This window comes from Saccharomyces cerevisiae, chromosome VII, assembly GCF_000146045.2.
Source record: "Saccharomyces cerevisiae S288C chromosome VII, complete sequence".
In the NCBI taxonomy this organism is placed as follows: Eukaryota; Fungi; Ascomycota; class Saccharomycetes; order Saccharomycetales; family Saccharomycetaceae; genus Saccharomyces; species Saccharomyces cerevisiae.
Genome location: NC_001139.9, coordinates 1,071,944 through 1,090,940, shown reverse-complemented (window position 1 = coordinate 1,090,940; position 18,997 = coordinate 1,071,944). Strand labels below are relative to the sequence as shown.

The 18,997-nt window shown below is 40.1% G+C and overlaps 5 protein-coding genes across 5 annotated transcripts, besides 2 other annotated features; 2 read left to right on the top strand and 3 right to left on the bottom strand.

Moving 5' to 3' along the window:
• Window positions 1-7,306: a telomere (TEL07R; Telomeric region on the right arm of Chromosome VII; annotated components include an X element core sequence, X element combinatorial repeats, and a long Y' element; TEL07R does have telomeric repeats (TEL07R-TR), but they are missing from the genome annotation due to difficulties encountered during sequencing and/or assembly).
• On the bottom strand, window positions 350-6,077 carry YRF1-3 (Y' element ATP-dependent helicase protein 1 copy 3; the record flags this gene model as incomplete). Its single annotated transcript, NM_001181425.3, has 2 exons — window positions 350-5,910; window positions 6,059-6,077. 2 exons carry the CDS (start codon window positions 6,075-6,077, stop codon window positions 350-352), a joined length of 5,580 nt encoding a protein of 1,859 aa, NP_011812.3.
• Window positions 6,078-7,146: an origin of replication (ARS736; Putative replication origin; identified in multiple array studies, not yet confirmed by plasmid-based assay).
• Window positions 7,307-8,211: 905 nt separating the features above from the next.
• On the top strand, window positions 8,212-9,357 carry COS6 (Cos6p; the record flags this gene model as incomplete). Its single annotated transcript, NM_001181424.1, has 1 exon — window positions 8,212-9,357. One exon carries the CDS (start codon window positions 8,212-8,214, stop codon window positions 9,355-9,357), a length of 1,146 nt encoding a protein of 381 aa, NP_011811.1.
• Window positions 9,358-10,272: 915 nt separating this feature from the next.
• Window positions 10,273-10,635, bottom strand: PAU12 (seripauperin PAU12; the record flags this gene model as incomplete). Its single annotated transcript, NM_001181423.1, has 1 exon — window positions 10,273-10,635. The coding sequence occupies one exon, from the start codon at window positions 10,633-10,635 to the stop codon at window positions 10,273-10,275; it is 363 nt and encodes a 120-aa protein (NP_011810.1).
• A 1,952-nt stretch (window positions 10,636-12,587) lies between these two features.
• MAL12 (alpha-glucosidase MAL12) lies at window positions 12,588-14,342 on the bottom strand (the record flags this gene model as incomplete). The annotated part of the gene is made up of 1 exon (NM_001181421.3): window positions 12,588-14,342. The coding sequence occupies one exon, from the start codon at window positions 14,340-14,342 to the stop codon at window positions 12,588-12,590; it is 1,755 nt and encodes a 584-aa protein (NP_011808.3).
• Window positions 14,343-15,127: 785 nt separating this feature from the next.
• MAL11 (alpha-glucoside permease) lies at window positions 15,128-16,978 on the top strand (the record flags this gene model as incomplete). The annotated part of the gene is made up of 1 exon (NM_001181418.3): window positions 15,128-16,978. The coding sequence occupies one exon, from the start codon at window positions 15,128-15,130 to the stop codon at window positions 16,976-16,978; it is 1,851 nt and encodes a 616-aa protein (NP_011805.3).
• Between the last annotated feature and the right edge of the window lie 2,019 nt (window positions 16,979-18,997).

Here is an 18,997-nt window from a genome sequence, read left to right as displayed (position 1 = left end):
AAAAAAAAAAATGAAAATGAAACCCTGTTCTTTAGCCCTACAGCACTTCTACATAGCCCTAAATAGCCCTAAATAGCCCTCATGTACGTCTCCTCCAAGCCCTGTTGTCTCTTACCCGGATGTTCAACCAAAAGCTACTTACTACCTTTATTTTATGTTTACTTTTTATAGATTGTCTTTTTATCCTACTCTTTCCCACTTGTCTCTCGCTACTGCCGTGCAACAAACACTAAATCAAAACAGTGAAATACTACTACATCAAAACGCATATTCCCTAGAAAAAAAAATTTCTTACAATATACTATACTACACAATACATAATCACTGACTTTCGTAACAACAATTTCCTTCACTCTCCAACTTCTCTGCTCGAATCTCTACATAATAATATATCAAATCTACCGTCTGGAACATCATCGCTATCCAGCTCTTTGTGAACCGCTACCATCAGCATGTACAGCGGTACCCTCGTGTTATCTGCAGCGAGAACTTCAACGTTTGCCAAATCAAGCCAATGTGGTAACAACCACACCTCCGAAATCTGCTCCAAAAGATATTCCAGTTTCTGCCGAAATGTTTTATTGCAGAACAGCCCTATCAGCATCGACAGGAATGCCGTCCAATGCGGCACTTTAGATGGGGTAACTCCCAGCGCAAGCTGATCTCGCAAGTGCATTCCTAGACTTAATTCATATCTGCTCCTCAACTGTCGATGATGCCTGCTAAACTGCAGCTTGACGTACTGCGGACCCTGCAGTCCAGCGCTCGTCATGGAACGCAAACGCTGAAAAACTCCAACTTTCTCGAGCGCTTCCACAAAGACCGTATCGTCTTTTGCCTCCCATTCTTCCCGGCACTTTTTTTCGTCCCAGTTCAAAAAGTACTGCAGCACCTCTGTCTTCGATTCACGCAAGTTGCTCCATACTTTATAATACAACTCTTTGATCTGCCTTCCAGACATGCGGAAAACTTGGCTCCCTTGCTTGCCTCTTGTCGAATCCAATACACTAATTGTTTCTCTTCTTCTAGTAATGGCCAGGTACCAAGCATAATTTCTCTGTATCTGAGAGTAGATCTCTCCCCTTTTTACGCTAAAATATTTCAAATATCCTACAGGGTCCCCATGATATGGCTCGATGTCTTCCAAGTATTCTTTGTATTCCTCGTCATTTCGCAGCATTCTCTCCACAGCTAGTGCTTCCCAAGCCATCCTCCGATACGATACTTTCTGGCCAGCCCAACAGACACAGAGCTCGAACATCTTTTGACAGCCCTTGCATAATCCGTATTGTGTGAATACTCCCTCTGGGCAGAAGTATACGTCAATACCATAGAGGAAAAGATGTTTAATTTCGTCAGACCGAAATCCAAGAAACTGTAAGACATTCATATTCTCGGAAGTATTGGGAAATTGTGCTTTCAGTTTCTTTCTCTCTAGCAAAACCATTTGACTCCCTTTCCGCTTATACGACTCTTTGTTAATGTCGGTGACTGGATGGAATCTATTATCCTCAGCATTGCCATCTTTATTGGCGTCCTCCTTGGCACTAGCGTTGGTACTTTCAGTGGTAGTGGCATTAGTGCTGGAGTTGGTGCTAGCAGTGGTAGTGGCATTAGTGCTGGAGTTGGTGCTAGCAGTGGTAGTAGCACTAGTGTTGGAGTCGGTACTTTCGGTGGTAGTAGCACTAGTGTTGGAGTCGGTACTTTCGGTGGTAGTAGCACTAGTGTTGGAGTTGGTACTTTCAGTGGTAGTCGCACTAGTCCTGACGTTGATGCTGGCAGTGGTAGTAGCACTAGTCCTGACGTTGGTGCTGGCAGTGGTAGTAGCATTAGTGCTGGAGTTGGTACTTTCAGTGGTAGTCGCACTAGTCCTGACGTTGATGCTGGCAGTGGTAGTAGCACTAGTCCTGACGTTGGTGCTGGCAGTGGTAGTAGCATTAGTGCTGGAGTTGGTAGTCGCATTGGTACTGGCATTAGCACTACCATGAATGCACGTGTCGCTGTCCTCATCACTGCTGCAATACTTTCTGCACCTGTCACTGCTATTGCTCTCCTGGAAGCTAGACGGTAACGCAACGATCGACATGGAAGCTGTCGCCTGTTTTTCAGCCAATCTGTCCATTCTTTCTATCAGTTCCACTGTGTCAGCAGACAGGTCTGTCCTGGAGCCACAGCATCCAACATGCTGGCCCTTTTTTCCTTTCTTTGATTCAAGTCCATAGAACTCGCGTACCTGTTCGGTTATACAGCCTTCCTTAATCGGTGGTAATTCACCCTTACGATTCCTTGCCGCCCAACTGTTTTTTCTAGATAATAGATAACAGAGGCCCCCATCTCTTAGTCTCCCTACGCCTTGAATGAGCTCAATAATATTAAGTCTATTATCAAGCATGATCACCATCATCAATTGCTTAATGTCAATTCCTTCAGTCACTAATTTCGTTCCGATGAGAACTCGCATGCTACCGTCAGTGACAAACTCCTTTGTGCGAGACACCTTTTCTGCAGCACCCAGCTTCCCGTGTATCCATACCACCCTAAAATACTTTCTCCAAGAGCAGGCCAATTCTTCCACTTCGTTGGTTGTGCTTGCAACTACAATGGCCTTCGACTCTGGTTCAATTTCAAAGAGGGCTAAAAGAAGCTTCAGTGCTTCTTCGGGCTGTGATTCCACTTTCTTCCAAATTTTATGAACATGCCCTAAAGGCACCTCGGATTTCTCCTTGATTAGATTAAACATCCGTGTTGGATAGCTGGATAGACCTCTGCTGAGATCTTCCGACCGTTTGAGCTCGTTGATGTCCATCGACTTCTTGGCCAGTCCCGTAAGCCCAATACGCTGCAACGCAGCATCAGCTACAGCCTCAGGTGCTGTGCCGCTCAAAAAGATTGCTTTCTCAAAAGCGTCAAAATCAAGGTTAGTTATGCCCCCAAATTGCGACTGCCGGTAGACCTCCGTTTCAAAGTTGTGAAACTCATCTACAATGAGGTAACCCAATTTTACGTTGTTGGTCCTAAAGGTGCACTCAACAATATTCTCCCACGCAGCTATCCTGTCTGTGAAATTAGTGCTAGCAAGATCATCGTAGATCCCCACGTATAAATCAGTAACGCCATCGCAACCTTCTTCAATAAAGTTTCTTACAGGGGCCACATTCAAGCAACCGCATCGGCTCAACCTGATCATGCAATTAGCAAGCAACACTGTGTACGGTACAAACAGAAACGACACATATTTCACGTCGCCCTTAGACGCCAGTGCTATCAAGGGGAGATGAAATAACTCCGTCTTACCATAGCCCGGTGGGGCCTGTACTGCCACAGAGGGTGTGTCTGCCATGTATATTTCATGACATAAGCGCAACTGATGCAAGTCCCTGAATTCAAAGGAGCTGCCAAAGAGTTTCTGGCCTGCGACGAGGATATCGTTTGTACTCTTGGGCTCTCGGGGCCTTTTTCGCGTTACTCTTGAAATTTTTTGATGATGATCTGAACTCGCCGCCTCACCTGCCACTACGTCTTCCGCATTCCGAGTACTAGAGAATGAACAATGGTAGTCGCTTTCAAGGCCTAACCATTGAATCCAGCGCTCGGAAGCTCGTTCCTGCAATAAAGTGGCGGTCGTCCCACTGACACTAGTTAACGAAAAGGAATCCACACCGTAAATATTTCGCCCTGTTTGAACGGAATGATTGGCCATGAGTTCACTCGTCGCCGACTCGTACAAATCTGTTTCAAATCTGCTACCTACGCAGTGCCGTCCTAGGGCAATCAACCCCTGACGCATCTCCCGAAAATTCAGCTTCTGAGGTGCATTCTTCGGAAGTTCCCTCATGTACTGCCGAAAAGTTGCGTATTCAACCAGACAGCCCTTCGCGGTATTCAGAAACATGTAGGAATACAAAACTATCCTCGAAATGTCTCGATTTGTTACTTGATCTGGATCCTCAAATCCCACCACATCCATCCAAGGATCATGATTAAAAGCGTCATAACTGTTACCAAGCGCACATATTTGCATTTGCCTTAGCACAGTGACAAAATAAAACACGTAATCTGAAGTGAGTCCGTCAAGCGTCTTAAGTCGAGGCTCCGATGAACCGTTCTTGTTGTAATCAGTGTACAGTTGGATGCGTCTTGTTGTATCATCGACGTATACGTTGCGCTGAGGACCGGCAAAAGCGAGTAGCTGAAGCTCTGGATAACGGTAAGGGTATCCTACGGCAAAATGGATCATCCACATAAGTGGCACCGTAAGCTCGTCAATTGCAACAGTGACTTTATTTTTAAGAGCCGCGGTCATTTTGTTAGTATCTCTTCTCAACTTGGGCAGCACAATTTCACGATATTTAACAGGTATCATTTGAAGGAAAGAATCGTTCTCCAGATACTCGTCAATTCCTCGCTTTGGCTCTCTGAACAAAACTTCTCGATTACGCAAAATGAGGCTGGCAATATCAACCACTGTAGGCATATAAAAGCAGTCGTTCAATTCTTCCCAAAGGTTATCAAACTGAGCCTTGCATGCAAAGTAAAAGCCGCGGACATACTCGCGATTAAACAGTTTTCCACATACTGATACACCATCAGAAGAAGGTACCAAAGTTATTCTATAAGAGTCCTTCAGCGCGGTTTCCTGCGCTACTTCGTGGTACAGAATTTTGATCCATTTCCACATCGCAACGCCGTTGTTGTCATCAAATATATCTAAATCCCTTGCGGTACAAGCACAAGACGACACCAATAAAGCTTTCACGGCATCTAGTGTTTTTCTGAGTCTTCGTGGAGTGTTAGGACTGCGCAACTTACATACTTTCAAGCCATGCTCGTCCACAGAGGGAATAATGGGTTCTTCATTCGTAATGGATCGATCCTCTTCGTCACCAGCGCCACCACGGGGACCCGCCCCGAAATTGAGCGCACATGCTCGCAAGATAATATGCAAAATATCACCCAATCGGTCCTTTTTGTTCATCATATCGTTACATATCTGTGAAAAGTACTTTATCTCAGTGGGTTTACGTGGGCATAGATCACGCTTCAGCCGCTCTGTGTCGACTTTCTTTTCGCCAGGTAAACTTGCTTGGTATGCAGAAAAAATCGATAGCTCATCTACGTGTAGTAACAAAAACATGTAGGGTGCCAAATTGTATCCATATTTCCTTATGGTGCTTTTCTGAAGACCCCTTACAATAGGTGTGCCAGAAACAAAGTCAGTGAAAGTACGCATCGTAGAGCTGTCGTTCGGCCTGGCACTCGCTATTTCGTAACAACGTTCCAGGACACGGAAACTCAACTCATTATAGTATCCTCTGTTGAGGTAAAAAAGAGAAAGGGTATCGTAATCCTTTCTATTGAATTTCAAAGTATGCACTTGAAACAACGTGTAGACCATCAAGTTGATTTTCTTGGGAATAAGATACTTTGAAGGGATTGGTCCGCCCTGGAAATCTGGTTCGTCTTCAACAAACGTCAGGAACTTTTGTACATTTTTCCCGACCATGACGGAAACGACAATTTTTTCAAAAGACCTTTTCCTATCCATTGCACCAGTTCTGAATTTTACCACTTTGATTAGACCAGACTTTTCGTCTTCGTAGAATGACCGCACTTCCGTGGGGATCGATTCAAATAAAGTTATTGAGGGACAATGTACCAAGTCGTTTTTGTTATTTAGAGCCGACTCAAACTCGTCAAAGTTTGCTTTTTCAAACTTACGCCTATCGGAAACTTTCATTTTATTTTTGTAAGTTTCGAAATTAACAATAGTATGTTGATTGTTATGCTTTTTGACAAGAAATCCATCAATATAAACAAAAGATTGTCCAGTTTCCGTCTTATCATCATCTAAGAATGTAATAATTAAGCTATTGAGAAGATGCAGAATCTGCGCTATGCAGGTGCAAATCTCTAGCAGCAGCAAAGTAAATTCAGTTAGTAAGAAATCTCACTAAGATAAGCGACTGTCTGTCCCCTTCAAGCACAACATAGAAAGCAGAAGGATGTCTCATTCATCGCTTGATTTCCGGCCTGCAAAAATAAAGTAGTCGGTACGTACGTTCGTTTTCAATTTCCATGGTGCACAGTATCTTAACTATCTGCTTAGTCGAGGAGAACCAGGATTCTGTTCGTTGCTCAGCCGCTTCGTGGATATTCTCTTGGATACTTTAAATATGGACCTACGCTTAGCCTGCGCTTAGCCTACAACTTCTTCCGCTCTCGAAAAGACCAATATAATAGAAAGTTATAAATTACATTTCCTTATTAGGTATACGACCTCGCGCTTCGAAGTAGAGGAGCCCTTTTTGGCGTACCTACATATGGCGCGTCAGACAGACAAACTTCCCCCAAAAATGTATTACCCCGCCGAATAAGAAAACAGACCCATTCACCCACGACGTATCAAGTTACTTCCTTGGTGCAATGTCCCACTATAAAAAAATTCCTTGACGCTAGATCGTTGGACTAAAATCTGCGTCACAATCGCCTAAACAGGAAATATTGCCTATTTTCGTACAAGGTTACTTCCTAGATGCTATATGTCCCTACGGCCTTGTCTAACACCATCCAGCATGCAATACAGTGACATATATATGATTTAACCTGTCTCTCAACTTACCCTCCATTACCCTACCTCCCCACAAGTTACCCTGTCTCATTCAACTATACCACACCCCAACCACCATCCATCTCTCTACTTACTACCACTCACCCACATCCACCACCTGTTACCCTCCAATTGCCCATATTCAACTCCACTACCACTTACCCTGCCATTACCCTACCATGCCCCATCTTGTTACTCACTATACTGTTGTTCTACCCAACATATTGAAATGTTAACAAATGATCGTAAATAATACACACATACTTACCCTGCCACTCTAATCCCACCACCACATGCCACACTCACCCTCACTTGTATACTGATACGGCATACGCACACGGATGCTACAGTATATACCATCTCAAGTTACCCTACTCTCACACTCCACTCCATGGCCCATTCTCACTAAATCAGTACTAGATGCACTCACATCATTATGCACGGCGCTTGCCTCAGCGTTCTATACCCTGTGCCATTTACCCATAAATCCCATGATTATCCACATTTTAATATCTATATCTCATTCGGCGGCCCCAAATATTGTATAAATGCCCTTAATACATATGTTGTACCACTTTTGCACCATATACTAACCACTCAATTTATATGCACTTATGTCAATATTACATAAAAATATCATCAAAATCACCTAAACATAAAAATATTCTACTTTTCAACAATAATACATAAACACACTCAATTGCGTATCTATACCACCATGACGTCATTAACTTAAATGTTCCTTAATATCGTCATACCATTATGATCTATTCAATATATTGTAATATAACTGCACTCTATAGTCATACAGATACTTTTACTTCACCCTATCTTCTCATACTATTGTCATAGAATCTCATACTGACACATGATTAAAACGAATAACTTTTACTATAAGGCCTGCCATCCGCGCTCTATCCTTTTGTTTGAAATATTTATATACAGAATCTCAAAACAAGCGGGAGAAGTAGTAATTACCCAGAGGTCATGCATGATCTTAGCACCACCGTACCTCTATGTTTTGCTTTGATCCGCTTTACAGTGACACCAAACATAAGGAGGGAAAATGGTATTGAAATGATGTTGAAAGGTTGTTCACATTCGCAAGTAAATTGGTTCTATGAATCTTCATGTAAGATACTCGTAGGACAGGCTCTTTCCTGTGTAAATATTTGTGACAGCTACATCTAATTTCTATTAGATATTTACACAGTTTTGTCACAGGCATTCCATGTGATAATGAAATTCTCGAGCCATATGGCGGTTGTTGTAAAAGTAGTGACATTGCTGGTCGCACCTTAAATGTAAACCAAAGTTACGGCACACTCTCACAGTACCCGCACTAAAGTTTTATAAAAGTACTATTACGATTATCGAGTGAGCTAGATAGAAAATCGGAAATGAAATGGATGCCCTTTTCGAATAGTAAAGTTTCTGTGCCTAAAATAGCTCAACATTGTTGCCCTTTTTCTATCCCGAGGTTACTGAGCCATTGCATGAACGCGCGCGCCTCGACGGCTTTTTTTTCTGCTATATAAAAGCGAAAAGCCAGAAGTTATTATTTTGAATAAAAAACCCCTCGAACTGCCATCTCACTACCGAAAATGAAAGAGAATGAACTTAAAAATGAGAAGAGTGTAGATGTATTATCCGTCAAACAGCTCGAATCCCAAAAGACTGTTCTACCTCAAGATCTTTTCAGAAGCAGCTTTACCTGGTTTTGTTATGAAATTTACAAGTCCTTAGTGTTTCGCATCTGGATGCTATTATGGCTACCACTTAGCGTCTGGTGGAAACTTTCCAACAATTGGATTTACCCGCTTATGGTTTCACTTCTTGTCCTGTTTTGGGGACCAGTATTTGTTCTTGTTATTTTTAGACTTTCTCGTAAACGTTCCTTATCGAAACAACTCACTCAGTTTTGCAAAGAGATTACTAAAAACACACCAAGTTCGGATCCTCATGATTGGGAAGTCGTTGCAGCAAATCTAAATTCGTACTTCTATGAAAATAAGGCTTGGAATACCAAGTACTTTTTTTTCAGTGCCATGAGCTGCCAAGAAGCATTCAGAACAACCCTTCTCGAACCCTTCTCTTTGAAAAAAGACGAAGCTGCCAAGGTTAAGTCATTTAAGGATTCCGTCCCTTACATTGAAGAAGCATTGGAAGTTTATTTTACAGAAGTTGAAAAACAATGGAAGTTGTTTAATTCTGAGAAATCATGGAGCCCTGTTGGCCTGGAAGATGCTAAACTTCCCAAGGAAGCTTACCGATTTAAGCTTACCTGGGTTCTCAAAAGGATTTTCAACCGGCGGTGTTTACCACTCTTCCTTTTTTATTTGCATAATGTCTTCATTTCACGAAATGATGGCACTATAGCACGTCCCTTGTTTCTTGTGGTGCTGTTTTTTATCATGACGAGAGATTTCCGGAATATGAGGATGATCGTTTTATCCGTGAAAATGGAACACAAGATGCAGTTTTTATCGACTATTATAAATGAGCAAGAAAGTGGTGCAAATGGATGGGACGAAATTGCAAAGAAAATGAATAGGTACTTGTTTGAGAAAAAAGTCTGGAAGAATGAAGAGTTTTTCTTTGACGGGATTGACTGTGAATGGTTTTTTAGCCACTTCTTCTACCGCGTTCTCTCTGCAAAGAAATCTATGCGGGCTCTATCATTGAATGTGGAACTATGGCCATATATTAAAGAAGCGCAATTATCCTGCAGTGAGGAGTCCTTAGCGTAAAGATAAATACAACTTTTTCAATTTATATATTTTGTAGTTTGTCAGCTGCGAATAACCAAAACGAGACTACTTTTTACCATTACAACCATTTTCTTTTTCCCTATTTCTCACTGGTTGACAGAAATCAGTGTGCCACCATCCTACCATATGCGCAAAACTTATTGTCTTTCTCCTCCCAGTGATGCTATATTCCATGCATATTCTGAACGATGGGTTGGTGCTTTTATCAAGCAAGGTTAATCACATGGCGTGGCTTGCTCCACGCATCAGTAGAAAACGCATACCGCAGCGGAATCCTTAAATAATAAGTGATTTTACTGTACATCGACTAGAATCGGACTCTTTCACAAATTACCCTTCTTATTTTCCACATTTATTGTTAATCAAGGGATATACAAAAGCTTATGAAAGCCTTTACCGAACACTAAATAGAAACCCTCCTGCCACGAAAAACTTCAAGATCGATAACTTTAATCTTAAAAATTTGACACATTTGAAGGCGACGACTCCGGGCCGATCGATGCCCTGAAAAAAAAAAAAAAAATAAAGGCGACCTCGTTTAAGGTGAATATGGAAGAAAATGGTTATATAATTGCTTGAACATTTGTCGTTATATATTAACAATAGCATCAACCGGTTTACTAGCAAGTGATCCTAAAATATGATTTTTTCAACATAGATATTGATGACCCATGTCGTTGAAGTGGACACACATCGAAGAATACCACAAAAGGAAGAGAGGATTCTTGTCCTTGCTCCGCCAAGTTGTTCATAAATATCACGATTGACCAGTAGTAACAATATTAATATACACTTACATATAATGAACTATTTATACTATCAAAAAAAAAAAGCTTTTTTTATTTTCGTTATTTCTTAAGGTTTATGGAATTTCGTTCGTAAAGGCGTTTGTCTCTAGTTTGCGATAGTGTAGATACCGTCCTTGGATAGAGCACTGGAGATGGCTGGCTTTAATCTGCTGGAGTACCATGGAACACCGGTGATCATTCTGGTCACTTGGTCTGGGGCAATACCAGTCAACATGGTGGTGAAGTCACCGTAGTTGAAAACGGCTTCAGCGATTTCAACTGGGTAGGTTTCAGTTGGATGAGCGGCTTGGAAAGAGTAGTATTGGGCCAAGTGAGCTCTGATATCAGAGACGTAGACACCCAATTCAACCAAGTTGACTCTTTCGTCAGATTGAGCTAGAGTGGTGGTTGCGGAAGCAGTAGCAGCGATGGCGGCAACACCAGCAGCGATTGAAGTTAGTTTGACCATTGTATTTGTTTTGTTTTTTAGTGCTGATGTAAGCTTAACAAGAAATAGTGAAATGAAAGCGCATACCTCAAAGATGGATAGCTACAGCAGCTCTATTTATATGAATGTCTTGCCAACTTCCCTGGCACAAACGAGTTATCATCTGGCACCCATCTCTCACCTAAAATGCCTCAGTGTACAATGTTCATCCCACATTCATTATTCATATTATTACGGTGCTTCTGTACTTGAACGATGCGTCTTTCATAGGTCCCGTATACGAGGCGCACGCTTCATAGTGCCTATACCTTTTTATTGCATTTCCAAGGCACAAGAATGTTTTCTCACAGTGTACATACTTCCGAAGAATCCCTTTAGGGTGCCTTCAGAGATGCAGCTGCAGCTTTTGGCCAAGAAAAAGCTAAAACCAAATTTGCTTTGAACCCTCGTTCAGAGGCCATCTAATCTTTGTGCGCTAAACGGTTGCTACGGGAAAATTGTAGATTCTGTTTTTCTTAAAATAGAAAGTGAAAGACTTATCGAATACCGGAGTCGTATATTGTAGGTGTCTACAGTCTTATACACTGCCAGCAAAAATGTTGACAAGAATAAATGAGCATTCGAGGTGCTACGAAGCTCTAGTTCTGAAACAGCGGAACTTCCACTGGACAAAGCTGACCATAGCGGAAACTATACCGGAAATTGATAAGTTAACATCTTAATAAGTATTGTATAATTTTTTTTGTAATACTAATAATCGGAGAACAGCATCAGCGCTTCGTATGGTAGGCAACGGTTGCCGCCTAGGTCTACGTTTTTCTATTCATTATATGGTACATGAAGGAGACAAAAAGTGGCGGATTACATACAGAACTTCTATCCTATGGATGTACCTGCAGTCTTTCTGTTTGGATGAAATTGATAGAGGGCTTAGTGTTACTAATACAGAAATCCTTTAAGCCTTTTTCTCCCTTTTATTCACTGTTTCAATATGTCTATCATTCTGGTCATGTGTTTTTCTTCGAGGAATTTACAACTATTACAGCGATAAGTAATCATACGTATCCAGATTATAGGCCCGTTGCTGAAGAATTACTACACTTCTCTGGTATATAGTTATAGCTCAATAACTAATGGTATAGGAGACACAGATTTTAGTAGTCAAACTTCTCAAAGGATAAGACCGTCATTCCACCTCTCATCTTCACTTCATTGGCTTTTAGATATTGATTGTGGGGTGTTAATGTTGTGGAGTTACTGAAGTAGCAAGAATCTTATGCGCTTATTTTCTTTTGCTTAATAACACTGTCTAAAGCAGAGGAATTATGGACAGATGATTGGTTTAGTTCATCTGAAGGCTAGACAATAAAAGGCGGGTTCGGAAGGGGGTAGGCATGCTCAGACTTGACGTAAACGCATAAGCCGGCAATGTTGAATCGATTTTGTAACTCGCCTGAGTGTTACGTGAGATTACATATAGGATCGAACTATCACGAAATCAATTACGCTGTGTTATTGAATCATAAAATCACAGAGCTTCCCGAGAAAACGCTAAATTATGTGTCAAGTACTGCGGACATCTCTTAACGCTATCTTATATTCATTTCACTTTTTATATCTAGTCCTTTTCTTTTCTTTATTAAATAAAACTACCACCTTGTATGATTCTTAGCAAGACATTTCAGCATTAATACCAGCACAGGTTTCTTCTCCCTTGTTTTCATCCGAAGAGAAAGGATAGTGCTTCTTATGCCTCATTAATAATTTGGAATTCACATTTATATACACGCTAAATATCATAATGAACGAGGGTCATGTAGAAAAACACATTTACCCATAATGGTGAAACAAATTATCAACAGTGCTTTTACGCTATCATCATTTACATATAAAAAATTTATCTAACAAAAATCATGTGAAAAATCATGTGTTATTTCGTTAAAGTACGCGCTAAAAAAAAGCCGGCACTAATTTTATTTGACGAGGTAGATTCTACCTTCCCATGGTTTCAAAACTCTGGAGGAAACGTCAGTATCATCATAATTTCCAAGAATAAAAGATAAAGAAGCACCTTCTCTTGGGAGGCTGAATTCAATTTCTTCGCCACTGAAATTTAAAGCAGCAAACAGCGTCTTGTCTTCGTACTCTTTAGTGAAGCTAAAGATCTGGTCACTGTCTAAATCAATGAATTGGAAATCGTAACCATAAATCATAAGTTCCTTATATTTCTTTCTGGCTTGCAAGGCCCTTTTCCAAAAATTGAGAACTGAGTCATCATCTCTGGATTCCTGCTCAACATTGATTCCTTGCTCGAAAGATTCATTCAAGAGAAACCAAGGTTTAACATCTGGGCCAGTAAATCCAGCATTGGGCTTATCTTTCGTCCATGGCATGGGAGTTCTCGAATGATCTCTAGAAAGTAGGGCGATTCCTTTAAAAAAATCCTTCATTTCCTTCGAGTTTTTACCAAAACTTTTTTTGATAATCTCGTAGTTGTTTTTCACATCAACGTCCTCATACTTTTCAATAGGCCATTCCTTGAAATTGATCTGGCCTATCTCCTGACCTTGATAGACATACAACGTACCTGTCAATGAACATTCTAGCAATGTTAACAGCTTACCAGATATTTTACGGTACTTTGGCGAATCGTCAGCAAATCTCGTAATTGACCGGGCTTGATCGTGATTCTCGATGTAGGTGGTAGCCCAACTATCAGTACCGTTAATGAACAAAAAGTTCGATGCAATGGCTTCTTTCCATTGTTTCAAGGTGAAGGGCACTATGTTATAACGGAAAAATGGCGAGGTACCAACTTCAACGTGCGTGAAGGAGAAAACTTCGCTGACTTCGTATCTAGCTGCACTGGTGTATAAAGCATTATCACTTCCATGGGCAACTTCACCGACTGTCATTATTTCTCTACCATCTTTCACCCTGTTTTTCATAAATCTGTGTAGTTCTTGATGATATTCATGAATCCTAGGACCATTGTGAGACCCCCAATTTGGATGTTGTAATTTCGAGGTTTTGTCAAAAATTGGGGAATCTGGTAAACCAGGACGTTTCGAATACAAACCAGCGGTATCGATTCTAAAACCATCTACACCATGGTCCAGCCAAAATCCAACAGCACTTTCAAAGATTGCCCTTCTGCAGTCTTCATTCTCCCAATTCAAGTCAACTTGACGACTCGCAAACAAACGGAGGTAAAATTCATTTGTAGTTTCATCAAAAGTCCAAGCTGAACCACCAAAGAAAGATTTCCAATTGTTTGGAGGAATTGGCTTGCCTTCGGCGTCATAACCCTTAGGAGGTCTCCAGAAGAACCAGTCACGCTTCGGATTGGTCTTCGAGGATCTGCTCTCTTTGAACCATTCGTGTTCTGTAGAACAGTGGTTGATAACCAAATCGGTGATGAATTTCATACCCAGCTTATGAGTCTTGTCAATTAGCTCAAAACAGTCCTCATTGGTACCATATGTGGGCCAGACCTTTTCGTAGTTGGATATATCATACCCCATATCTTGTTGAGGAGAGTCATAAAACGGACAAACCCAAATAGCATCAACGCCAAGATCTTTAATATACTGCAACTTGGAAGTGATACCTTTTAAATCACCCCAGCCATCGTTATTGGAGTCTTTAAAACTTGCTGGGTAAATTTGATAGATTGTGGCCTCTTTCCACCACTTTGGTTCTGTTTCTGGATGATCAGAAATAGTCATTTATGTAATTTAGTTACGCTTGACTGATGTACATTTGAGATTATCAAAAAAACTGCTTAAGAGATGGATGATTTAATTTTTTAGAGACGTATTAATGGAACTTTTTATACCTTGCCCAGAGCGCCTCAAGAAAATGATGCTGCAAGAAGAATTGAGGAAGGAACTATTCATCTTACGTTGTTTGTATCATCCCACGATCCAAATCATGTTACCTACGTTAGGTACGCTAGGAACTAAAAAAAGAAAAGAAAAGTATGCGTTATCACTCTTCGAGCCAATTCTTAATTGTGTGGGGTCCGCGAAAATTTCCGGATAAATCCTGTAAACTTTAACTTAAACCCCGTGTTTAGCGAAATTTTCAACGAAGCGCGCAATAAGGAGAAATATTATCTAAAAGCGAGAGTTTAAGCGAGTTGCAAGAATCTCTACGGTACAGATGCAACTTACTATAGCCAAGGTCTATTCGTATTACTATGGCAGCGAAAGGAGCTTTAAGGTTTTAATTACCCCATAGCCATAGATTCTACTCGGTCTATCTATCATGTAACACTCCGTTGATGCGTACTAGAAAATGACAACGTACCGGGCTTGAGGGACATACAGAGACAATTACAGTAATCAAGAGTGTACCCAACTTTAACGAACTCAGTAAAAAATAAGGAATGTCGACATCTTAATTTTTTATATAAAGCGGTTTGGTATTGATTGTTTGAAGAATTTTCGGGTTGGTGTTTCTTTCTGATGCTACATAGAAGAACATCAAACAACTAAAAAAATAGTATAATATGAAAAATATCATTTCATTGGTAAGCAAGAAGAAGGCTGCCTCAAAAAATGAGGATAAAAACATTTCTGAGTCTTCAAGAGATATTGTAAACCAACAGGAGGTTTTCAATACTGAAGATTTTGAAGAAGGGAAAAAGGATAGTGCCTTTGAGCTAGACCACTTAGAGTTCACCACCAATTCAGCCCAGTTAGGAGATTCTGACGAAGATAACGAGAATGTGATTAATGAGATGAACGCTACTGATGATGCAAATGAAGCTAACAGCGAGGAAAAAAGCATGACTTTGAAGCAGGCGTTGCTAAAATATCCAAAAGCAGCCCTGTGGTCCATATTAGTGTCTACTACCCTGGTTATGGAAGGTTATGATACCGCACTACTGAGCGCACTGTATGCCCTGCCAGTTTTTCAGAGAAAATTCGGTACTTTGAACGGGGAGGGTTCTTACGAAATTACTTCCCAATGGCAGATTGGTTTAAACATGTGTGTCCTTTGTGGTGAGATGATTGGTTTGCAAATCACGACTTATATGGTTGAATTTATGGGGAATCGTTATACGATGATTACAGCACTTGGTTTGTTAACTGCTTATATCTTTATCCTCTACTACTGTAAAAGTTTAGCTATGATTGCTGTGGGACAAATTCTCTCAGCTATACCATGGGGTTGTTTCCAAAGTTTGGCTGTTACTTATGCTTCGGAAGTTTGCCCTTTAGCATTAAGATATTACATGACCAGTTACTCCAACATTTGTTGGTTATTTGGTCAAATCTTCGCCTCTGGTATTATGAAAAACTCACAAGAGAATTTAGGGAACTCCGACTTGGGCTATAAATTGCCATTTGCTTTACAATGGATTTGGCCTGCTCCTTTAATGATCGGTATCTTTTTCGCTCCTGAGTCGCCCTGGTGGTTGGTGAGAAAGGATAGGGTCGCTGAGGCAAGAAAATCTTTAAGCAGAATTTTGAGTGGTAAAGGCGCCGAGAAGGACATTCAAGTTGATCTTACTTTAAAGCAGATTGAATTGACTATTGAAAAAGAAAGACTTTTAGCATCTAAATCAGGATCATTCTTTAATTGTTTCAAGGGAGTTAATGGAAGAAGAACGAGACTTGCATGTTTAACTTGGGTAGCTCAAAATAGTAGCGGTGCCGTTTTACTTGGTTACTCGACATATTTTTTTGAAAGAGCAGGTATGGCCACCGACAAGGCGTTTACTTTTTCTCTAATTCAGTACTGTCTTGGGTTAGCGGGTACACTTTGCTCCTGGGTAATATCTGGCCGTGTTGGTAGATGGACAATACTGACCTATGGTCTTGCATTTCAAATGGTCTGCTTATTTATTATTGGTGGAATGGGTTTTGGTTCTGGAAGCAGCGCTAGTAATGGTGCCGGTGGTTTATTGCTGGCTTTATCATTCTTTTACAATGCTGGTATCGGTGCAGTTGTTTACTGTATCGTTGCTGAAATTCCATCAGCGGAGTTGAGAACTAAGACTATAGTGCTGGCCCGTATTTGCTACAATCTCATGGCCGTTATTAACGCTATATTAACGCCCTATATGCTAAACGTGAGCGATTGGAACTGGGGTGCCAAAACTGGTCTATACTGGGGTGGTTTCACAGCAGTCACTTTAGCTTGGGTCATCATCGATCTGCCTGAGACAACTGGTAGAACCTTCAGTGAAATTAATGAACTTTTCAACCAAGGGGTTCCTGCCAGAAAATTTGCATCTACTGTGGTTGATCCATTCGGAAAGGGAAAAACTCAACATGATTCGCTAGCTGATGAGAGTATCAGTCAGTCCTCAAGCATAAAACAGCGAGAATTAAATGCAGCTGATAAATGTTAAGTAAAAGGGTTGTTTTTTTTTTTTTGGAAGAAATAAGGAATCCCTTTGACTGCTCCCAAAACCCTCAGCTAGCTCGAGATTTTATATATATACATTTTTTATTTTTCTGTAAAACATTCATATTTACCATTTTTTAAGCAAAATATTGTTAGTAGTTAGTTAAAATAGCCCAAGCAGCAATCAAGCAAATATGAGAGTACTTTTTCTTTAGCACCTGGTACTTGTGCCTGGATATTGATTCGAACAACATGCCAGGTCAACCGTATTCTCAATTAACTGTTACTTTAAATGTCCATACACTTAATAAAAAGAAGGAGAGAATCACGCAAAAATCACATTAAACTATATTATAATGTTTTATGAAGTATTTTTGAAGCATTAATGTGAGAGCTTATAGAGATACGACATTCATAATTCAATGCTTTATTGGGATATACTATGCATATTCTATATGGTTCATGAAATATCTCAAAACATATCACATAGTTTCACAATCGCTTGGCAAATAATTTTCCAATTCTGAGGATATAAACAACCATTTCAAAGAATTATTCTTTCTTGGTGACATGAAAATAATAATAAATTGCATTTGATATACAAAAGCGATTAGTAAAAAAAATCAAACCCATGTGGTCGTCATCCTCACAAACAATTAGGTAAATTTCGTGTTAGCAGTATGTGGTGAAGGTGTTCTAATTAGAAATTGTGATTCAAAAATCTATCACTTTGAATTTGAATATAATGGAATTGTTTTATAAATATTACCTAATTAGCCGCCACTGATATGGCTTCTTTGATCTATTTTTCAGTATAAAGTCAAACAAGATTTCAAAAAACCGGAGGAAGAATATGGGAAATCTACTAGTGTACAAGTTCGTCAAGTTTTCAATGGTCTGACAGTCCTCGTCTGCCTTGCGAGAGGTTATAAAGTCGTTAGTCTTCATGTGGCGTATTACTTTTCTTCAGTAGATATTGTTATTATTACTAAGAATAGAGATATATATTGCATTATTGTGAAAAACATCGCTTCTTTTCTAATTTCCCCGCGTCAAGGGCTACGTGTTTTCTGTGAGATGTAAACCATATATCTAAAACAAGTATCATCGCGCTTCTTTTATTTGTAGTATTTTTTCTTCGGTTTTCACTGAGGAGCCTGCCCAAGGCGAGGTGCAGTGTTCTTTCTACGGACTTTTTAGGAAGGAAATGAATTAAGCTACGCAGAAAGGACATCTCTTTTCCAAAGTTCTAGACATTTCAGCCTTCATAGTTCCTAGAGATATGTCCGTATCTAGTAACTATTATAGTTAAATTTAGATCGGATTCTTTTAATGTTATGTTCTGCCATAAAAATGTTGCTTTAAATGGCAAACATAAATGACAATAATATCTTGCCTCCTAAAATTAACTGGCATTTATCTATCTTCTCTGTATTGAATAAGCGAATGGTGATTCACTCAAATATCCAAATCCCAGAGGTAGCAACATGGTAGCAAAAAGTACCGCCCCTTTCTTATCAATGCTGAATACACCATTTCTAAGTAATATTATCAACAAACCATAGCACTTATCTGCACTCAGCTGTTGTATTTCACTTGTTCCTCTGCCCTTCAACTAGTGCTCCATTATAACGGTCGAGCAATACTTCATATCATTCATTTGAGCGTCAGTGCTGACGAAAGTATGATTTCATTAGCTACAATGTGGAAATATAATACTTCTCAAACACTGAAAAATTTCAAAACTTTATTATACAGTTCTTCAACAATAGTATGAGGTAATTACATGGCACTAAGTGCTTCAACGCGCTGTATATAAAGTCATCTTGATTATGCTAATTAAATCACAAAAGCGAAAGGATGAGAGTGAAAGTATCCATATTGCAGCTAGCCTATTCAAGCTAAACTTGTCTCCCATCAGTACACAATCATCTCATCCAATCTGGCTCTTAGCACTCAGTAAAAAAGTGTATATATACTGAAAACTGTTAGTATAGGAATTCTGGGAAGAATGCTAACGTTA